The 19,424-nt window shown below is 35.1% G+C and overlaps 1 protein-coding gene across 4 annotated transcripts in view; it reads left to right on the top strand.

The window, feature by feature from the left end:
* nAChRalpha3 (nicotinic Acetylcholine Receptor alpha3) overlaps positions 1-19,424 on the top strand; it is a 142,047-nt gene that overhangs the window by 88,090 nt on the left and 34,533 nt on the right. For all 4 annotated transcript variants that reach the window (XM_070276581.1, XM_070276580.1, XM_043213081.2 and 1 more), the window contains 2 exons: positions 12,079-12,373; positions 12,435-12,615. In XM_070276581.1, the coding sequence (XP_070132682.1) occupies positions 12,079-12,373; positions 12,435-12,615 (476 nt within the window). The remainder of the gene's footprint in view (positions 1-12,078; positions 12,374-12,434; positions 12,616-19,424) is intronic.

Here is a 19,424-nt window from a genome sequence, read left to right on the forward strand (position 1 = left end):
TTCCCCACCACCACCTTGTAAAATAAAAAAAAACAGCGTCCGGGACCTTTATTACGCATACCTGTAAAAAAAAAATTAAATACATTTTAATACTAAAACTAAAACTAGGTTTTCGAAAAATTCTTATGGTAGAAATCGCTTCTGTATCGCTATAGCGCTTTGTTCACTTCTGTACAGCTGCAACTCGTTTCCCTGGAAACCACATGCCTGAAACCTTCAGACGTGAAACCTTTCAGGTACTCTCGGCCTGTAAAAGCAGAAAGAATGTAAATAATCTTTAAAAATAATGTAAATTATAAAACTGCTATTCATTTAAAAGAGAGCTTGAATATTTTTTGAACTTACTTTGAACCAAAGCTTACTCCGATACGGGCCTTTACTCCAAATATTTCATTTCATTGAAAACATATTCACGACGTGAAGTGAAAAGTGAAGCGATATGAACGTGGAATTTCAAAAAGACCCTGCCACATGTGGCATGGTCAGCATTTTCAGTTCCAGGGGGAATGGTAGTGCCTTTATTTTGGTGGCATCTTCTTGGGTCAGTTGTCTTCGTTCCCGACGGGCTGGAATAATAAAAATAGAATACTATAGAATGGCAAAAAAAAGTAACAAAATTATTCATATTATATTTGAACAGAGGCTGCCGCTACCGATGCCTGGTGTTGCGAATATTTTCCGCCGAGAATTTTCATCTGCAATTTATTTGTGCTCCCCTTTTGATTTTTCTTTTGTTTTTGTGCGGTGGAACGTGTTTGTATTGGCCAATGTGCGTGTCACCTGATCCCGCACCTGAAAATCAGCCCGCGGCCACGCCTCCTTGTTTAAGGGGCTGGCAGATGGGTCAGTGGTCGGATGGTGCACCACTCGCGATTGCGGGTTAACAACAAAACGCGGCCAGTTTGTCACCCACATTCGAAATTCCCACATTGGTCATTCACCAAGCCAAGTCATACCAGGCCGAAAAATAAACCGTCTGGCCGTTCCAGGCGGCCCACCTCTTAACACCCGGGCCCACCACAGTCGTGTTGCAGTGTTTTATTATTCATACGCCCCGTTGGCTCTTTCGACTGCAGTTGCAATTGCAGCAAAAATGGAGCTGCTGCTGCTGCTCTTTTTGCTTTTTGGTGCTTTTGTCATTCTTGTTGCTTTTTGAGCAGTGCGGCCAACCATCCGAAAAACGCAACCAGATCGCTCCTGAATCAACACAGTTTATCATTCACAGTCTAAGGCATCGCGAATATATGGTATGGGGGTTTTTGGCTAAAGTTGAGTGATGGGCAACGCCAGGGTAAGGGCAAACATGAGGGGTTCTAAAATCAAGTGGTGGTTAAATCAATTAGAGATGATTCTTAATTAAAATAAATATAACAGACTAAAATAAAATTAAAAAGCATGCTTTTTGAAACTATTTCACGTTTGAACACAGTATAAAGAACATTTTTTAGTCAAAAGAAATGCTAATATTTTCAAATTAACATTCTTTTAAAAGCAAACGATTCTTTCTATATATGTATAAATGTATGTCTATAAATAGAAAAAGATCTGATATTTAAGAAAATTCTAAAATTAAAAGATATTTTGTAATATACCAAAAAAGCATGCTTTTAGCTTAACAATCAAATGTAAAAAATAGCAATGTAGGGATTTTAAGTACTTTTTAAGTTAATAAAGTACTAGTTTTTAAAAATTAAGCCACAAGGCAGGGATTTCTCGAATCGTAAACTCAAAAGAAAAATAGTTTATTAAAAAAGCATGATTAATCATCTATATTTCATGCTTTTTCTACGTAAAGGCCCTTTTTTACTTTCATGCTTTAAATATCTTTACAATCATAACAAAATAAAAATTTCAAACAATAGTTTAAATAGTTTAAATTGTTGATAATAGTTCTAGTTAGCAAACAACAAAGTGTTCAAGTGGAGTGGTTCCATTTTTCCTTTTCTATATTTTTGCGGTCGAATTCATTCATTCACAATAATTGCGTGTAAATTCCCTTCCGCTCAACATCAAAATGGAAAATGGAAAATGAAAATAAAAAAATAAGAAGCAAACTCAAGTCATCCGAGATCAAGTTGCAGCTTGGCGGCTAAGACGGAATAACCAACATTTTCATGATAATTTTAGCTCTTTCTTGGACGATTGAGAAGCTGGTTTAGTGGGTGGGGACTCTTGCATTGCCGTTTTTTCTTTAGTTTTTTTTTTTGCCTTCTCCCCCCCTAGTTTTTCCTGCTTTTCTATCCATTTTTTTTTGTTTTTTTTTTGTAAGTTCCCCCTTAGCTTTGGCCTTGTCTGCCAATGCCAAACGTTTTGTTGTTTAGTTCCATTGGAATTTATGGCGTTGTTTACACAAAAATTGCATTCGCCTTTTGCAGTTGAGTAAGCAAAATACAAAAAAAAATTGGAGAGAAAAAAAGTAAAAAAAAAAAAAGAATAGGAATTGGATGAAAAACAGGTGAATGCGAAATGTGGCGTTGAAGCAGCTTGAGCTTGGAATTCCCTCGGAATATATAAATAATTTTTGAGCCAGGATGGGAATTTTTGTGGGGAATTCTTTAGACAAAGTTTCCTCTAAAGTCACGCCCACGCCACTGACAGGGAAGCTAATTAAAGGCTTTCACCAGTGGATACATAATTAGAGGGAGTTGTTGGAAAAACTGAGAAAATTAAAGTTTTTCTTTACAATTTTTTAAAGCCTATACTGTTTCAGGCACATTGTAGTTCCTTAATTTACAGGAAAATTAGCAGCAGCACTCTATTGGTTGTCCAACTCATTTGGGAATTTGTTTACAACCACCTTACAGCCTTACAGCTGTGAACCGCACTGTTGCCAGGACACTGGCTGTATGTGTGCTTATTCATTAATATTGTCGCCTCAGGAATGAAAGGAACTCTCGGCTGCAGGAGTAAACTAATCAAAGCCAGAAGTTCATGGACGACGACACTACACACAGGACTCTACTGGGGATACTACCCAGTATCGCAGTATACGCATTTGGAAAACCTCTAATGTGAATGTGAATGGGTGTATGGGTATGGGTATGGGTGTGTGTTTATGTGTGTTTATTTGTGTTAAAACAAACAGAAAAGGGAACTAGAACGGAATGAAACAAAACTAGAAACTCGAAACCAGAAACTAGAGAAACCATTGCAAATAATTATTTAGGAGTCACAGGACACACTGGACACAAAATACAGGACACTAGAACACAAGAGCTACATACATAGGAGCTGAATGGGTGTTTGTGAAAATTTTCGGGTGGAAAATACAGGAAAATTGCATTTGGTTGGTAGCCAAAAGGCCAAAAGCCAAACTGAGCATTTCCAGCCTGGTTGACAATCACAATTCCAAACCAAGCCACCCACTTCACTCATCCATCCATCTATACCATCCATACAGACCTCCTTCATCCTTCATCCTCCAACTCTTCTCTTAATTAGAAGTCCAATGGTGGCCCCTGGATTTCTATTCCCAACTCTAAACTCTGATTTCCAATTTCGATTCCGATTCCTATTTCTATTCCTATTCCGCCACCGATTACCGTCCATATACAATGTATATATATTCAGGAGTGGTTGTGGGATGTGTATGGATGCCAATGGCTGTGTGGTTGGACCAGTCGAATGGAAATTTAATTGCTCTTGGCCTTATCAATTAGCTCCAGAGCGAAAGGCCAAGGCGCCCGCCAGTGATTTAATATTGTTGTGCAAGAGGCACAGTTGCCTCTGTTGGAATATCTATAAACATATCAATTTACAACCAGGGAAGTACACGGGACAAAAATAGTTGGGTTTAGGGTTAAGAAAATGGTAATTTAGTTGGTATAGTACTTACATTAAAATATATTTTCATAATTGAGCATGATTTATGTCCTTTAAATGGGTATTTTAGGCCTGAAAATATTCAAGAAAAATAATTTATTTAAAAAAGAATTTAAAATAGAGAATAACACTTTTATTTTAAACTATAGAAATTTTGAAATAGTTATTTGAAATAAATTTAAGCTTTTAAATGTGAGTCTATCTTAAAGGCATGAATTCAATAGATATTTTAGATAGAAAGGATAGATATGATGGATATAAAAGATATGATAGATGTGATAGATATGATAGATATGATAGATATGATAGATATGATAGATATGATAGATATGATAGATATGATCGATATGATAGATATGATCGATATGATAGATATGATAGATATGATAGGTATGATACTTATTATAGATTTGATATATATTATAGATACAACTATAGATTTTATAGATTTGATAGATATAGTGATATAGACGATATAAATATAGATATAGACGTGATAGATGTGATAGATATAATAGATAAGATTCAATAAGCTTACAGAATAGTATATAGTATATAGTATTTAACAAATTTTCTCATAAGTAAAATATCCAAAAGAATTCTTTTTAAGAATTATTCCTAAGAACATCCCTCTTTAAGAATACTATATACTATATACTATATATAATAAGATCTAAGATCTATATAATAAGATTATATAATGTATAATATCTACAAAAAAGCCTTTTTTAAATAAAGTTTTAAATATAAAATAATTTAATTTCCATTTTTTTCTTAAAAAACTATAGTTTTATTCATTATGTAGTTACTCCTTTCCTATTTTACAAGTTTTTTTGTTAAATTAATGATTTCTACTTAATTTTCTTATGTATTTTAATCAAAAACCTCACATAAATATAAAAAAGTCTTAAACCCCAAACTGCAACAGCTTGCCGACGCTTAAAAATCGCTTAAATCTCTTAATAAACTTAAACTCCAACCAAAAAGCCAATAAAATAAAGCCTCGGCAATTAAAAGGGATAAACCCCTTTGGATTTGGACAAGTGTAGACATGTCTGTGCGTGCCGTACACTTGTTTATGCGTGTTCATTTTTGCGTGTGTGCATTTGACAATAAACACATTTACAAAAGACGGGCAGGGGGGCAGGGTAGGGCAGGAGGGCAAAAAACACGCAAAGCAATCATAAAATGTGCTTTTTTTTTTTGGTTACCTTAATGTGATTGTCACACACACACACACACACAGTCGATTAACACCAACACACACACAGATGTTTGGGGAGAAATATAAAGCATACGCCGCGTATGACAGGCCCAACAAAAGCGTTAGCCGCAAAGGTCCGTTTAACTTAACGTTTCCCACGCGAGCAACAACACACACACACCAGACACACAGTCACCCCCATTTCATATGCTCCCATCATACACTCTCTCATAAAAGTCGTCACCAAAAACGCACACCTTTGGTTATCCAAAAAAAAAAAAGCAAAATTCCATGGAAATGGGGGGAAAAAGGCAAGGCCATGTGCTGTGCAAATTACTCGACACCGTCTAACGGCCTCAAGGCTCGTTTAAGATGTTTAGGCCAACCGCAAGATGTGGCCAAAAAGTAAGTAAACCAGATGGGAATGCCATCACCATTGGGGGGGTGGAGAGTGAAAGTGAAAGTAAAAGTTTTGTAGAGCAAAAATGGTTGGGTAGGTCAATACTAGTTGGGGCTATGCCCTCATAAACATAGCCAGTGATGGGGAGTTTATGTTTAAGAATTATGGGAGGTATGTAGGGGATTTTGGGGCTTATACTTTTTTTTAACCAAAATTGGTTTTAGTTTTGATTTTAAATAGCTTTGTTGTTAGTGAATAAAATTCTATAAAAATTCTTAATATCTATGACTTGTAGATTTACAAGATTTTAATATATTATAGTTATTTGTTCTAGTTCTTTATAGTTCTCGATAAAGTTTTACCTATATTATTAACAATAATTATTAACTAGATTCCTCGAAAAATGTCGTTCTTTAACAAAATGATGGATTTTTAGTGAAACAGTGTTGACTAACAAGTGTGTTATTAATCCTTAAGCGGTGCCTAGGGTTTCATGTCGCCTATTATACTAAAAACACACCACGTTCTTTATCATTTTTAATTTTTTAAATAATTTAATTGTGATTAATTTGTAATTATTTATAAACCGATATAATATAAATTTATAAATGTTTACTATTTTCGTTTTAGTAAAGAAAATGTTAAATTTATAAAAATTTAATTTTTTTTTTAGATTTTAGTTAAAATTGTCATTTTTATTGATATTTTGCAATATTTTTAATTCATATTTATTCATAGAGACAGTTACCTCATAGTTATTGTAGAATAGTTATACCAATTTATGAAATGAAAGACAATTATCAAATTAATTTCAAATAATTCATAATATAATTTCCTAATAGTCAATAGTTTTACCTAATAGTCTCTCTTATCTCTCATAGTTTTTACCAACTGTATGAATAAGTTTTGTTATTAAATAAATAAAAATAAATTAAACAAATACTTTTTAATAAATTTCAACTATCTCTTCACTTTCTTTGAGTTTTTCCACAAAATACCAAACAAAAACTCCTAAATTGTGTATATTATTTAATTATTTTTTCTCTCAAAGTTTAATACTAAAGTTAGAAATCCTAATTCTTCAAGTAAGAAGCCTATAAATCCCTAAAAAGCTAACCAAACCTAGACAAAAGAAATACCCTTCCATAAATTACTTTAACCGTAGCCCCATAATTAAAAATATATCTGATTTGATTTTTTGTCTAAAACACAATTGTCAATGCGTGTTAATACATAAATGTAATGCCATTCGAATTGATAATTTATATTTATTCAGGAAGGAAGGAAGGGAGGTAGGACCTTATAACCAAATCAAATCCATTTGGGGATTAGAATGGAAATGTCCAACGCGCACATTTCGGCCATTTTCCACCCTATTTTCCACCCAGCCATTTGGGTATTTGGGCATTTTCCCTATTTTTCGCAATTTCCAGCCATTAACATTGTTGTTCAATAGATCAGTACGCCCCAGTACGGGTTGTAGTAACATTCTGGATTATATATTCTCGCATTATGGCCATCGCCTATCGGATGGGATAACCCCTCCACCCTCCATCCCTCTGACAAAGTCAATTAATGTGCGGGACATTAAATTAATGATATACGCTGATAACGGGGAATGTATATATGCCACGCCCCCACCCCTCCCTACTATCCACCGCCCATCAGCGGCTATTGTTTGGACTAATCTGGAATGGCTGGCTCTGCTAATTAGCTTTTCCGTTCTGGGCCTTTTTTTTTTTGTTGTCCTTTTTGGCCTTTTGGCTTTCTCTGCTTGCCTTTCACTTTTCTTTCCCCAAAAAAAAAAAAAAGGAGGAGGTTGGAAGGAAAATCTTTTAATTGATTTATTTTGTTGCATCTAAATCAACTATTTTAATGCCACTAGCTGGCATGGCCAAGTTATAATGATAAGCTGATTAGCGAAAAGCTTCGAAATAATGACATTGCCGACATTTTACAGCTGCCCCTTCCTCCCCTATCTGGTATTTCTTTTTATAATGCCTCTGATTCTGATTCAGATTGTGATTTAGCCTGGTCCTGATTCTGATCCGGACTGAGCTAAAGCCCTGGTTGGTCTTTGCTCCTCGGGACAAACGGTCTGAGCCCCCAGGCGAGGATGCCAATCAGGCTTTGGTCGGCCAGGACGGGGTCAGGACGGACCAGAACTCTGAGGCTCTTGCCGCCTTCCCATGGTTTGCATGTCAAACTCCACTGAGAGAAAATATAGGGGTTGTTTTGGGGAGTAATTGGGAGAATTAATAAAAAAAATAAATTAAAAATATTAGGGAGTCTTGTTTCAATAATTTTAAAGCCTGTTTTATTTTTTTTTATAATTTTTTAAAGTTTATTGATTATTTTATAGTAATAAATAGTCCTTTAAATACTGAATTTAATAGATTTTTTTTTTATTATTTTTATTTTTTTTATTAAATTTTTAAGAAAATAAAAGATAACCTCATGGAAAAGCTTGACAAAGTGAGAGTTTCTTCTAAATAATATTAAAAAAAAAAACCAAATAAAATTTTCTATTTTTTTAGTTAGTTAATAATACTAACTATTAGTACAATTTACTAACTAACTAAAAAAAAATAAGTAGTAGCTTTCACCTTTCACCCCCATAAAGTACAGCAACTTAATGCAAATGAGAGTATAATTGAATTGCATTTATTTGAGTGCAACAGGATGCGAATGAAATGGAGCTGATGGCTGGACAGGATCACAGCTAGTTGGGAGTTGATGTTGGCGGCTGGGAGGTTGGGAGGGGCAGCAGGACGATGGCTGTTGACTGGTTGGAGGTTTGGAAAGTTGGCAGGATGAGAGGATGATGTTCGGGGTGGGAAGTAACAACAATGGAGCCAAACGCTTGACTGAGCCATGGAGTCCTTCTTGTTGTCCTGCCAGTCCTGCCAGCCCTTTGCCCCTTTTAACCATTTTGCTTTTAGCTGATTCTTCTTCTTCTTCTTGTTGTTGTTGGTTATTAGTAGTTGTTGTTGTTGTTGTTAGTGCTATCCTGGTGTCGCTGGCATTGACGGGGCATTAACTCATTTCCTGCATCATTAAGGGCCACCTGCAATTTTCGCACATTTACGCCATAGACGTGTCCAGGATACATACATATATACCATCCTGCGACCTATATACCTCCCCCTTTCCTCCCACTCTCTATTGCCCTTCAGGTTAATCAATTTTAGTCGCAGGACTCTCCACTTTAATACGCTTTGAATGACATGACATGGACTGGCAGGCAGGATGAGAGGTGAGATTTGATCCCAAAGGCTATTTCGATTTTAAACAGGAATCGAAGGAATTCCACCTGCCCTCCCCACATCCACATGCCTCGCGAATAATTAATGACCCCTATGGGTTTTGATTCGAAGGGGGCTTTGGGGGTCAATGATGGGATTATATCAGTTTGTAGAAGAGGCATTGAGCTTTGATTTGGAATTTGATGGCTAAGGTTTTTAGTTTTTAATTAAAAAAAAAAAATAACGTCCACGGGAACTAATCATAACTAACGTTAAACCAAAGAAAAAAAGGTATATCCAAAAAGAAATAAAAATAAAATAAGAAAATCAGATACAATTCATAGAAGAGACTCCGTTTCCAAAATTTTTGGAAAGTAAATTCAGTGAAGATGAACTTGACATAAGCATCAGATCTTCATTTTAGATACCAAAATAAAAATAATAACAAAAAGAATATCTTTGAAAAGCTCGAAATCAGAGACCAAAAAAAAAAAATATAATAATAAATATAAAATAAGAAAATCAGATACAATTCATAGAAGAGACTCCGTTTCCAAAATTTTTGGAAAGTAAATTCATTGAAGATGAACTTGACATAAGCATCAGATCTTAAAAAAAAAAAATAAGAAAATAAGAAAATCAGGCAGCTTATTGTTATGTATTTTGTAATTATTATCACAGTATTTAAATAAAAATTCCAAAAAATTATAACAAAACATCAGAACATCAGAAAATCAGATCACAGGCTTCAGGTCAACTTTCACGTATACCTTGGTATAAAATATAAAAGAAGAAAAACCCGAAAGAAAAAGACGAAGGATCGGTTTGTTGAGAAAAAAAAATAAGAAAATCAGACCACAAATTTGTTATATAACAAGCACTTATAATAATGAGAAGCTAGATGTGGAAGGTTCGGCTCCACACCGAGTTCTGATGGAAATTGCATCGTCTCGCCTTTAAATATACTTGGGCAGAGGCAAAAATGTACTAACGCCTTTGGCATTTTTTAATAAAATGGGATTTAAGTTGTATCGCGTACAAGGTCACACTATACATTTATTCCAGATCAGGAAAATATTTTTTTAGATTAATTAAATAATGTGACATGTTTGTATATAATAGTTTCTTTTTTCTTTTTTTTTTGTAATGGCCATATATTTATAAAAAATTATCTTTGTTTTTTTTTAAGAAACATTTTTATTAATTATTTTAATTTTTTAAGTTTTATCATTGTCATTTATTGATCAAATTTGAGAGAAAACTGCGAGCTTGATACCCTCAGTGGGTTCAGTAATTTTACAGATGAGCGATTTAGTTGAAAAAAAATGAAATAAAAACATTGGTAGTAACTCTTTCTCCTGGTTGTGGTGGACACTATCTTTTTGTTATATTAACTTTTTTTTTGGCCAACAAAAGTGTTCGACTGGACCAATGTGCCTGGGGCTCACAAATCAATAGTATTTATTTATTTAAAAAAAGTTATCTTTTTAACTCAAAATTCCTGAGTGCAAAAGCGCCAGATTTTGTTCAAAAAGTAATTAAAAATAAAGTAAAAAATAAGGCCCAAGAAAAAAGAGAAGACTTGGAGATTTCAAGCCAAAAAGACGAAAGCTCGAGCATCATTAAAAAATATATAGAAAATATCAGAATCAGAATAATATTTAAAAAAAATAATAATCAGGACCCAAGTTGAATCGTCTTCATATAAGGACCACCTTTTTAATTATTAAAAAAAAATAAATTAAAATACAAATAATCCGATCGTAGTCCTGACACGTGATAACATGTTTGCAAGTTTCAGAAAAAAAACAACAAAAATAAATACGAAAATCAGCTCGTCCTCAAGTTCAATATAGGCCCCACCACATGTTTAATTACTAAAAGAAAAAAAAAGAAAATTAAAATATAAAGTAGCAGGATGCAATGAGACATTAAAGAAGAATGTTAACAAGTTGTTAACAAGTTGTTAACAAGTTGTCAAAAAATATTTTTTTTAATTAAATAAGAAAATCAGCTTGTTGACATCATCTCGAAGTTCGAGATTAATGGTTCTTGAACAAATATTATAAAAAAAATAAATCAGAAAATCAGGTATATCCGAAATATTAGACCACCAGATGCGAAGCAACGTTGGTTCACCATATGTAAAACCACCGAATTTAAATAAAAAAATAATAGTTTTTTAAATAAAATAAGAAAATCAGCTTGTTGACATCATCTCGAAGTTCGAGATTAATGGTTCTTGAACAAATATTATAAAAAAAATAAATCAGAAAATCAGGTATATCCGAAATATTAGAGCACCAGATGCGAAGCAACGTTGGTTCACCATATGTAAAACCACCGAATTTAAATAAAAAAATAATAGTTTTTAAATAAAATAAAAAAACATCAGCTCATCATCCAGTTCCATTTCAGATCTATGGTTCTTGAACAAATATTATAATTTACCGCAAGGGAAATACAAATTCTTAAAAAATTAAATCAGAAAATCAGGTACATATATCCAACACTCCAGGCCTTCAGATGTATAACAGAATATAAATCAAAAAATAATATTTTTTAAATAAAATAAGAAAATCAGAAAATCAGCAAGAAAATTCCTCGAGCTCCAGTTTTTAAGCAATTTGAACAACTTTAAACAAAGACATCGATTCCCTTTAAGAACCAAACTTTTAACCGAATTTAAATGAAAAAAATAAAATCTTTTAAATAAAATAAGAAAAATCAGGTACCAGAAATTGTATTAAAATAAATAAGAAAAAACAAAAAAATAAAAAATTAAAATAATGAGCAACTAGATGTGGAGGGTTCGGCTCCACACCGAGTTCTGATGAAAATCACATCCGCCTGCCTTTAAATACACTTGTCGTGAGGCAAAAATATCCTAACGCCTTTAAGGGAAAGGGTAACATTATTTGGTGAAATGTGATTACAACTCTTTTTCATACAAGGTCACACTTTTTTGTGGCACAATTTTTAAATAGCAATTACTCACACGATATACCATCATTATCACAATTCTTGATTAAAAAATAAATATATTTAATATTTTAGTGGTATACTTAATGAATCCCTTATGGAAACTCTAAATTAAACCCAATTCTCCTTAATTTTAAACAAAAAACTATCCAACAATTGAGGGCATTTAATGAACTTGACCACTTTGATGGGCCCTAGGCCATGTGGGCACGGACTCGGACTCGGACTCGAATCGAGAAAAGTTTTTGTGGCCCGAAACCAATTTGAACCCCGTTCTGACCCACTTTACTGCAATTGTGCACTTTCCGTGCTGACAGTTTATTCATATTGAAGCGTATATACCGTATATATAGTGCCCTGAAGTAACTGAAGCCGTAACAATAAGCCCGTATCCGTTTGCTTCCGCCGTATTTTTTTATTTGCAGGCAGCACAGCGAATCCGGATGCGAAACGATTGTACGACGATTTGCTGAGCAACTACAACAAACTGGTCCGGCCGGTGGTTAATGTTACGGACGCTCTCACCGTTCGCATCAAGCTGAAGCTATCCCAGCTGATCGATGTCAATCTGAAGAACCAAATAATGACCACCAATCTGTGGGTGGAGCAGTCCTGGTACGACTACAAGCTCAAGTGGGAGCCCAAGGAGTATGGCGGCGTCGAGATGCTACACGTCCCCTCCGATCACATATGGCGTCCGGACATTGTCCTCTACAACAAGTAAGGTCTAAGTTTCTCTTTTTAAATTTTCTCATGAATATTGGATCTAAAATTTTTGCAGCGCCGATGGCAATTTTGAGGTGACCTTGGCCACCAAGGCCACATTGAACTACACGGGACGGGTGGAGTGGCGCCCTCCGGCCATTTATAAAAGCTCCTGCGAGATCGACGTCGAATATTTTCCCTTCGACGAGCAAACCTGCGTCATGAAATTCGGCAGCTGGACCTACGATGGCTTTCAGGTGAGTTCTTTTGAGAAAAATATATAAAAAGCCTGCCCAAAAATTTCCTATCGATATATCGAATGTCTTTTCTAACGATATATAAAATATATTATAGGAAGTTTCTGAATAAATGCCATACCAAATACCTTGTTCTTTTATAATTATATAGTATATTCAAAAATATTAAAATTATTTTCCAGCTAATATTAAAAAAAAACCAAACAAAAATCAAGTTAACCGATTTTGCAAATTAAAATACTCAAACTGGTCACATTAGCGATTTGATATCGATATCTCGATTAGTGAATATCAAATTTATTTTCGATAATATAAGTAATAGAGATGCGTTTTTCAACTATCTATCAGTTACTATCTATCATATTAGTTACGGACTATCGTATCAGAGATGGCTATATCTTCCCCAATTCTCATCCGATTCTCAAGCGGAGTGTTTTAAACGATTTCTAGATCGATTCTCCACCTTTCTGCATCAAAACCCCGAGACAAAATATTTTTCAGATTTTTTGTCCATTTTTCCTGATGGGATCCCTGGAAATGGGATTTTTCCATATGGGGCCCACAGTGATGGCTATATCTTCCCCAATTCTCATCCGATTCTCAAGCGGAGTGTTTTAAACGATTTCTAGATCGATTCTCCACCTTTCTGCATCAAAACCCCGAGACAAAATATTTTTCAGATTTTTTGTCCATTTTTCCTGATGGGATCCCTTGGAATGGGATTTTTCCCCATAGGGTCCACGGTAATGGCTATATCTTCCCCAATTCTCACCCGATTCTCAAGCGGAGTGTTTTAAACGATTTCTAGATCGATTCTCCACCTTTCTGCATCAAAACCCCGAGACAAAATATTTTTCAGATTTTTTTTCCATTTTTCCTGATGGGATCCCTTGAAATGGGGTTTTCCCCATAGGGTCCACGGTAATGGCTATATCTTCCCCAATTCTCACCCGATTCTCAAGCGGAGTGTTTTAAACGATTTCTAGATCGATTCTCCACCATTCTGCATCAAAACCCCGAGACAAAATATTTTTCAGATTTTTTTTCCATTTTTCCTGATGGGATCCCTTGAAATGGGATTTTTCCATATGGGGCCCACAGTGATGGCTATATCTTCCCCAATTCTCACCCGATTCTCAAGCGGAGTGTTTTAAACGATTTCTAGATCGATTCTCCACCATTCTGCATCAAAACCCCGAGACAAAATATTTTTCAGATTTTTTGTCCATTTTTCCTGATGGGATCCCTTGAAATGGGGTTTTCCCCTATAGGGCCCACTGCGATGGCTATATCTTCCCCAATTCTCATCCGATTCTCAAGCGGAGTGTTTTAAACGATTTCTAGATCGATTCTCCACCATTCTGCATCAAAACCCCGAGACAAAATATTTTTCAGATTTTTTGTCCATTTTTCCTGATGGGATCCCTTGAAATGGGATTTTCCCCTATAGTGCCCACAGTGATGGCTATATCTTCCCTTAATTCCCATGTTCCCCATTATAATACCCTCTCTTGGAATACAATTAAATAAAAATAAAGAACCAGTTATTATTTAAAAACCTCAGCATCAGACCCATGCCAATAGAATCTGAAAATAAAATACAGTTGCCCCAAAAACTACAAGCCCGTAAGAAAACCAATTTACCAAAGCTTGGTGGTATTACGGATTTTAGTTACATTTCTCTCTAAAAAACGGTGAAAAAAAAGGAAATAGAAAATAGGAATGGAGGAAAAGCTTTTAGCAAAAGGGGATTTCAATTTCCCATTTTGGAAGCACGTGTCGGTACATCTAGTAAACAAATCTTCGATTTGCGCTTTTATGGCAACCGCAAAATTTGGTTGCCACCAGTGATGAGATTCTGATGCATTGCATCCTAGTAGCATTGGAAGTCTTGGTATCCTTGTTGCATCCTTGAGAATTCACACGCCATCCTTTCCACACACTTGTGATCCAATTTAAAACCACACAAATGAAAGTTTCTTCTACGAGTTGGTTGGTGTATGGCCTTTGGCTAATTGGTTTATAAATCTGTGGCAAGTGTATATATCAAGGAGATATGTTTGCCATTAAAGGGTGTGTGTGTGTGTGCCAAGGATTCGTATATTTATGTATGTATGTTTAACCACCCTCGTTGCAGGATCTACTCACAATCCCCAGGAGCTATCTCATTTACACATTTACAAATTGCTCACCTCTGGCGGCTCTGGTTCTGGTTCTGGTTCTGGGCCCTGTTTCTGGATGTCTCTGAGCCAGGTTTAGTGGTCATAAACCGAAATACGGTCATAATTCCTTTTGGAACACTGGCATAGAATTTCTCACGTTTTATGGCCACAGAAGCACACAAACACATACGAAAGAGATGGCTGTTGCAACCAAAGATAGAGATAGAGATAGAGATAGAGAGACAGGCAAATGGTTGCGGAATAGACATTTAAACAGAGAGACACAATAGGACACAAGCGGACAGAGGGACACGCGGACAGACGGACAGTCGACCACAGGGAAGCTTCATAAAAACGTCTCTGGTGGCTAAGTCCAGACCCAGGACGTACAAGCACGGCTGCCTGGGAAAAGGATACAGGACATTGGACACTGAGGCAGCTTGACACCTGGCGACCAAAACGATTGGAGGCCTCGTAACCTCGTAAAATTCTCTCCGAAAAAAAAAAAACAAATGCAACCCGAGGCGTCGGTACACTGAAAGAAAACTATCATACAAAAAAAATATTCAAACATTAAAGTACAGACTCAGGTTAGAGGTGAGGAAATACCTCTTCGTAACAGTATTTCCTGTTATTTTCTAGTCTTAGTTATTTTTTTCTCTCAGTGCAGTAATAGAAACAGAGCAGAGATGGATGCTTTGTGGCTTTGGCTTGTGGTCGGGTTTCTTGCCAGCTAATAATGAACAGGCCCAAATGGACCGGGCCGAAAAGCACGGCTAGGGACTGGACTGGACCGACTGACTGGGCAAGGGGGAGGAGGGGGCGGTGGTCTAAGCCAAGTTAGGACCCATTTTGAGGTTGCCAGCGTTGGGTTAACCAAATGCATCCAGTAAGGTGTTTAAGCCAAGTCATAAAATCGCGTTTCGGTGAAAAGAAATAAACAAGTTTATAAAGAGACCTTACCAAAAAAAAAAAATTGTATTTAATTCAAGGATATTTTTTACTAAAAAATGGGTAGCCAGGATGAACGGAAATAAATGAAATAAAATAAATAAAAAGCAAATTAAATAAATTAATTAAATAAGAATATTATAAAGATGTGAAACATTATGAAAAAATAAAAATTCTAATCTTTTTTTGGGTCATTCAACATTTTTAAAGTGGTAACCGTGACAATAATGGAAAAAAAATGTATGAGAACCCAGAGTTGATGTTCCCATGAGAACTAGATGATCACATTAAAAAAATACAACAAACAAAAAAAAAATATTTAACAACAAAATCTTGCTACAAGCAAAAATTTTTTTTCCGGCCAAAAAAACCATTGGCAAAAAGACTTTTGGAAAAGAACATAATGGGCAAAAAGTAGGAGAACAAAATTTTAAAAAATCAAACAAGAAAATCAGGCTCTCTTTAATTTTAAGTATAAAAATCACTTTTCTAAATATTCTTTGTTGAAAAAAAAAAATAAGAAAATCAGAAAATATTTTTCTTTTTGTCAAATAATCAGATGGTTTTCAAAATATAAAACAAAAAATAAGAAAATCAGGCCACATATTTCTGTTTTAAAAATAATCAGTTGGTTCAAAAAAGAAAAAAAGAAAATCAGATGATTAACTTCATTTTCCTTCTCCTATTACCTTGGTAATAGAATATGTAAATATAAAAATAATTTGTCGAAATATAAAAGGATAAATAAGAAAATCAGGCCACATGTTCAAATACATATAATACAATACATATAGAACGCTTAACGCTTTAGAACGCTTAATCACTTAACGAAGTAACCTGAAACTCAAGCCCAGAGGCCACAGTACATATAAATGGATTGGTTTGTTGATAAAAAAAAAAAATAAGAAAATCAGGCTACATGTTTCTCTTTGTTGAATAATCAGATGGTTTTCAAAATAAAACAACAAAAAACAAGAAAATCAGAAAACATTTTTTTATTCATCAAATAATCAGATGGTCTCCAAAATACAAAAAAAAATAAGAAAATCAGGCCACATGTTCGTTATATAATACGCACTCGGTGTATCAATTATATATCATACGATACATATAGAACGCTTAAGAACGCCTTTAAGAATTAAAATGGATCGCAAGATCGGTTTGTTGAGAACAAAAAAAAAATAAGAAAATCAGACCACACTTTATAATACGAACTTATAATAATCAGATGGTTTTCAAAATATAAAACAAAAAATAAGAAAATCAGGCAACATGTTTGTAATATAATACGCATATAGAACGCCTAATTATTTTACGAAGTAAGCAGAGACTCCTGCCCAGAGACCACAGTATACATATATCAATGGATCGATTTGTTGAAAAAAAAAAAAATAAGAAAATCAGGACAAAATTTTCTTATTTATAAAATAATCAGATGGTTTTCAAAATATAAAACAAAAAATAAGAAAATCAGGCAACATGTTTGTAATATAATACGCATATAGAACGCCTAATTATTTTACGAAGTAAGCAGAGACTCCTGCCCAGAGACCTCAGTACATATAAATGGATCGGTTTGTTGAAAAAAACAAAAAAAAATAATAAGAAAATCAGACCACACTTTATAATACGAACTTATAATAATGAGAAGCTAGATGTGGAAGGTACGGCTCCACACCGAGTTCTGATGAAAATCACATCCGCCCGCCTTTAAATATACTCGGGACAGGGCAAAAATGTGAAGTGTGGCATTATTTGGTGAAAGGGGATTTAAGTAATTTTGCGCAAATACGGCCACACTTAAAATGCTTCGTTCTTTAAAATTATGTTTCTAAATGGTAGCTTAGGCAAGGGTTTCTACTTAAATTCTCCTTTTAATGAAGTAACCAGAAAATAACTCTCATAAAGAGACAACTGCCTTCTTAATTTGAATCAATTAATTTATTAAATCAGTTTAGTTCTCAGGCGTCTGGTAACACTCCTGCTAATCCAATTTACCATTTTCCCCTGGCATGTCCTCTCTAATTGTATAAATTATGCATGTAAAATGACTTAAAGACCTTAATTTGCAACTACATATTTATTATTGGGCGAGTCCGGTCCGATCCGGTCCGGTCCGGTTACTTCTTGATGAAATTTCCACAAATTAAATGGCCACATATTAAAGCCAAGCCAAGAGCCAAGTTGAGGAGCCGCCCGAAGGTCTTGAAGAGGACAAAGTGTCTCGATTTTCTGTATATTTTGTTCCGTGAACTCAATTAGGAGAGGATATTTGTACAAAGATAGCATCTGCCGGCACGGCCTTCACCCGCCCTGCCACTACTTTTTTGCCTTAAAGTTAGTTAAATTGTCAGAACAATTAGGAATATGTATGTATAGAGGTATGTAGATACCTGCCCACATTCACAGTTATACACCTGAGAGAACAAACTAAGACACCAAGACACTTGACTAATTTGGTAAAAAGCTAAATGCTCATTTAATATTAAAAAGGCAAGGCGCTAACAAGCATTTGACACGACACTGTGTGCGGGGGAGTGAGTGGCTGGTGTGGTGTGGTGTGGGTCACAGGAAGAGGAAGTAGACTATATGCATAGTCTATATGTAGATATATTTGCTAAGAAAGCGTGAAGACTATTAAGAGGGATAACTTTCTCTTATATGGATTTCTTAAATATTTTTTTAAAAGACTAGATTTTTGTTTAAGTGTGTTTCCAACCGCAAAATTAACGTTATCCCATAGTCACTATAAAATTATTTATAAACTCTACTTCACGAGGAAGAACGTGTCCTCTCTCTTTCTCTACATCTATCCCCTGTCTCTGTCTCTTCAGGTAGTATCACTCAGAACGGAAATATTTCATTAAATCATCACTTCCTTATAGTGAAATTTCCGCTACCACTTAAAATAACAATTTCCGCTTCGGTAACTCGACTCGAGTATGCCGCCGTCACTGCATTAGTATTTGTGCATTTGTAACGGCATTTTTGCACCTAAGGGAAAATCCTGAGGAATGCCACATCCTCTCTGATTATTTTCCCACCCAACTACATTCTACCTTTTCTGCAATCCTTCATCCTTGTCATTGGGGGGCGGAGGGGATATACCAAGAAGCAGCCTGTTTTCCATTCACGTTCAGCAAACATCGATTTCCTAATTTTCGTGTCAATGAGCCAAGCTCTTGCGGAAAATGGTGAAAAGTGCGACTGCGAAAGGGGGTGGGGAATAGGCTGGGTGGTGGGGTGGCGGTACAGAAAAATTGAGAAAATATGTGCGGGCTGAACAAATGGCAAGGGCAAGTTTATAGGCTCGATTTTCACACATGATTTGCCCACAAAAATAAAAAATAAAAATCAGAGCAAGAAGAGAAGAGAAAGAGAGCCATTCTTTTACACAATAGTAGTGTGACCATGTTCGAGACAAAATCAAAAATCCCTTTTCACTAAATAACGCTTAAAGCCGTTAGGACATTTTTGCCTCATGCCGCCTATTTAAAGGCGCGCGGATGTGATTTTAATCAGAACTCGGTGTGGAGCCGTACCTTCCACATCTAGCTTCTCATTATTTTAAGTTCGTATTATAAAGTGTGGTCTGATTTTCTTATTTTTTTTTTGTTTTCAACAAACCGATCCATTTATATGTATTGAGGTCTCTGGGCTGGAGTCTCTGGTTACTTCTTAAAGTGATTAAGCGTT

The sequence above is a fragment of the Drosophila bipectinata genome, chromosome XR (assembly GCF_030179905.1).
Source record: "Drosophila bipectinata strain 14024-0381.07 chromosome XR, DbipHiC1v2, whole genome shotgun sequence".
NCBI classification, from domain to species: Eukaryota; Metazoa; Arthropoda; class Insecta; order Diptera; family Drosophilidae; genus Drosophila; species Drosophila bipectinata.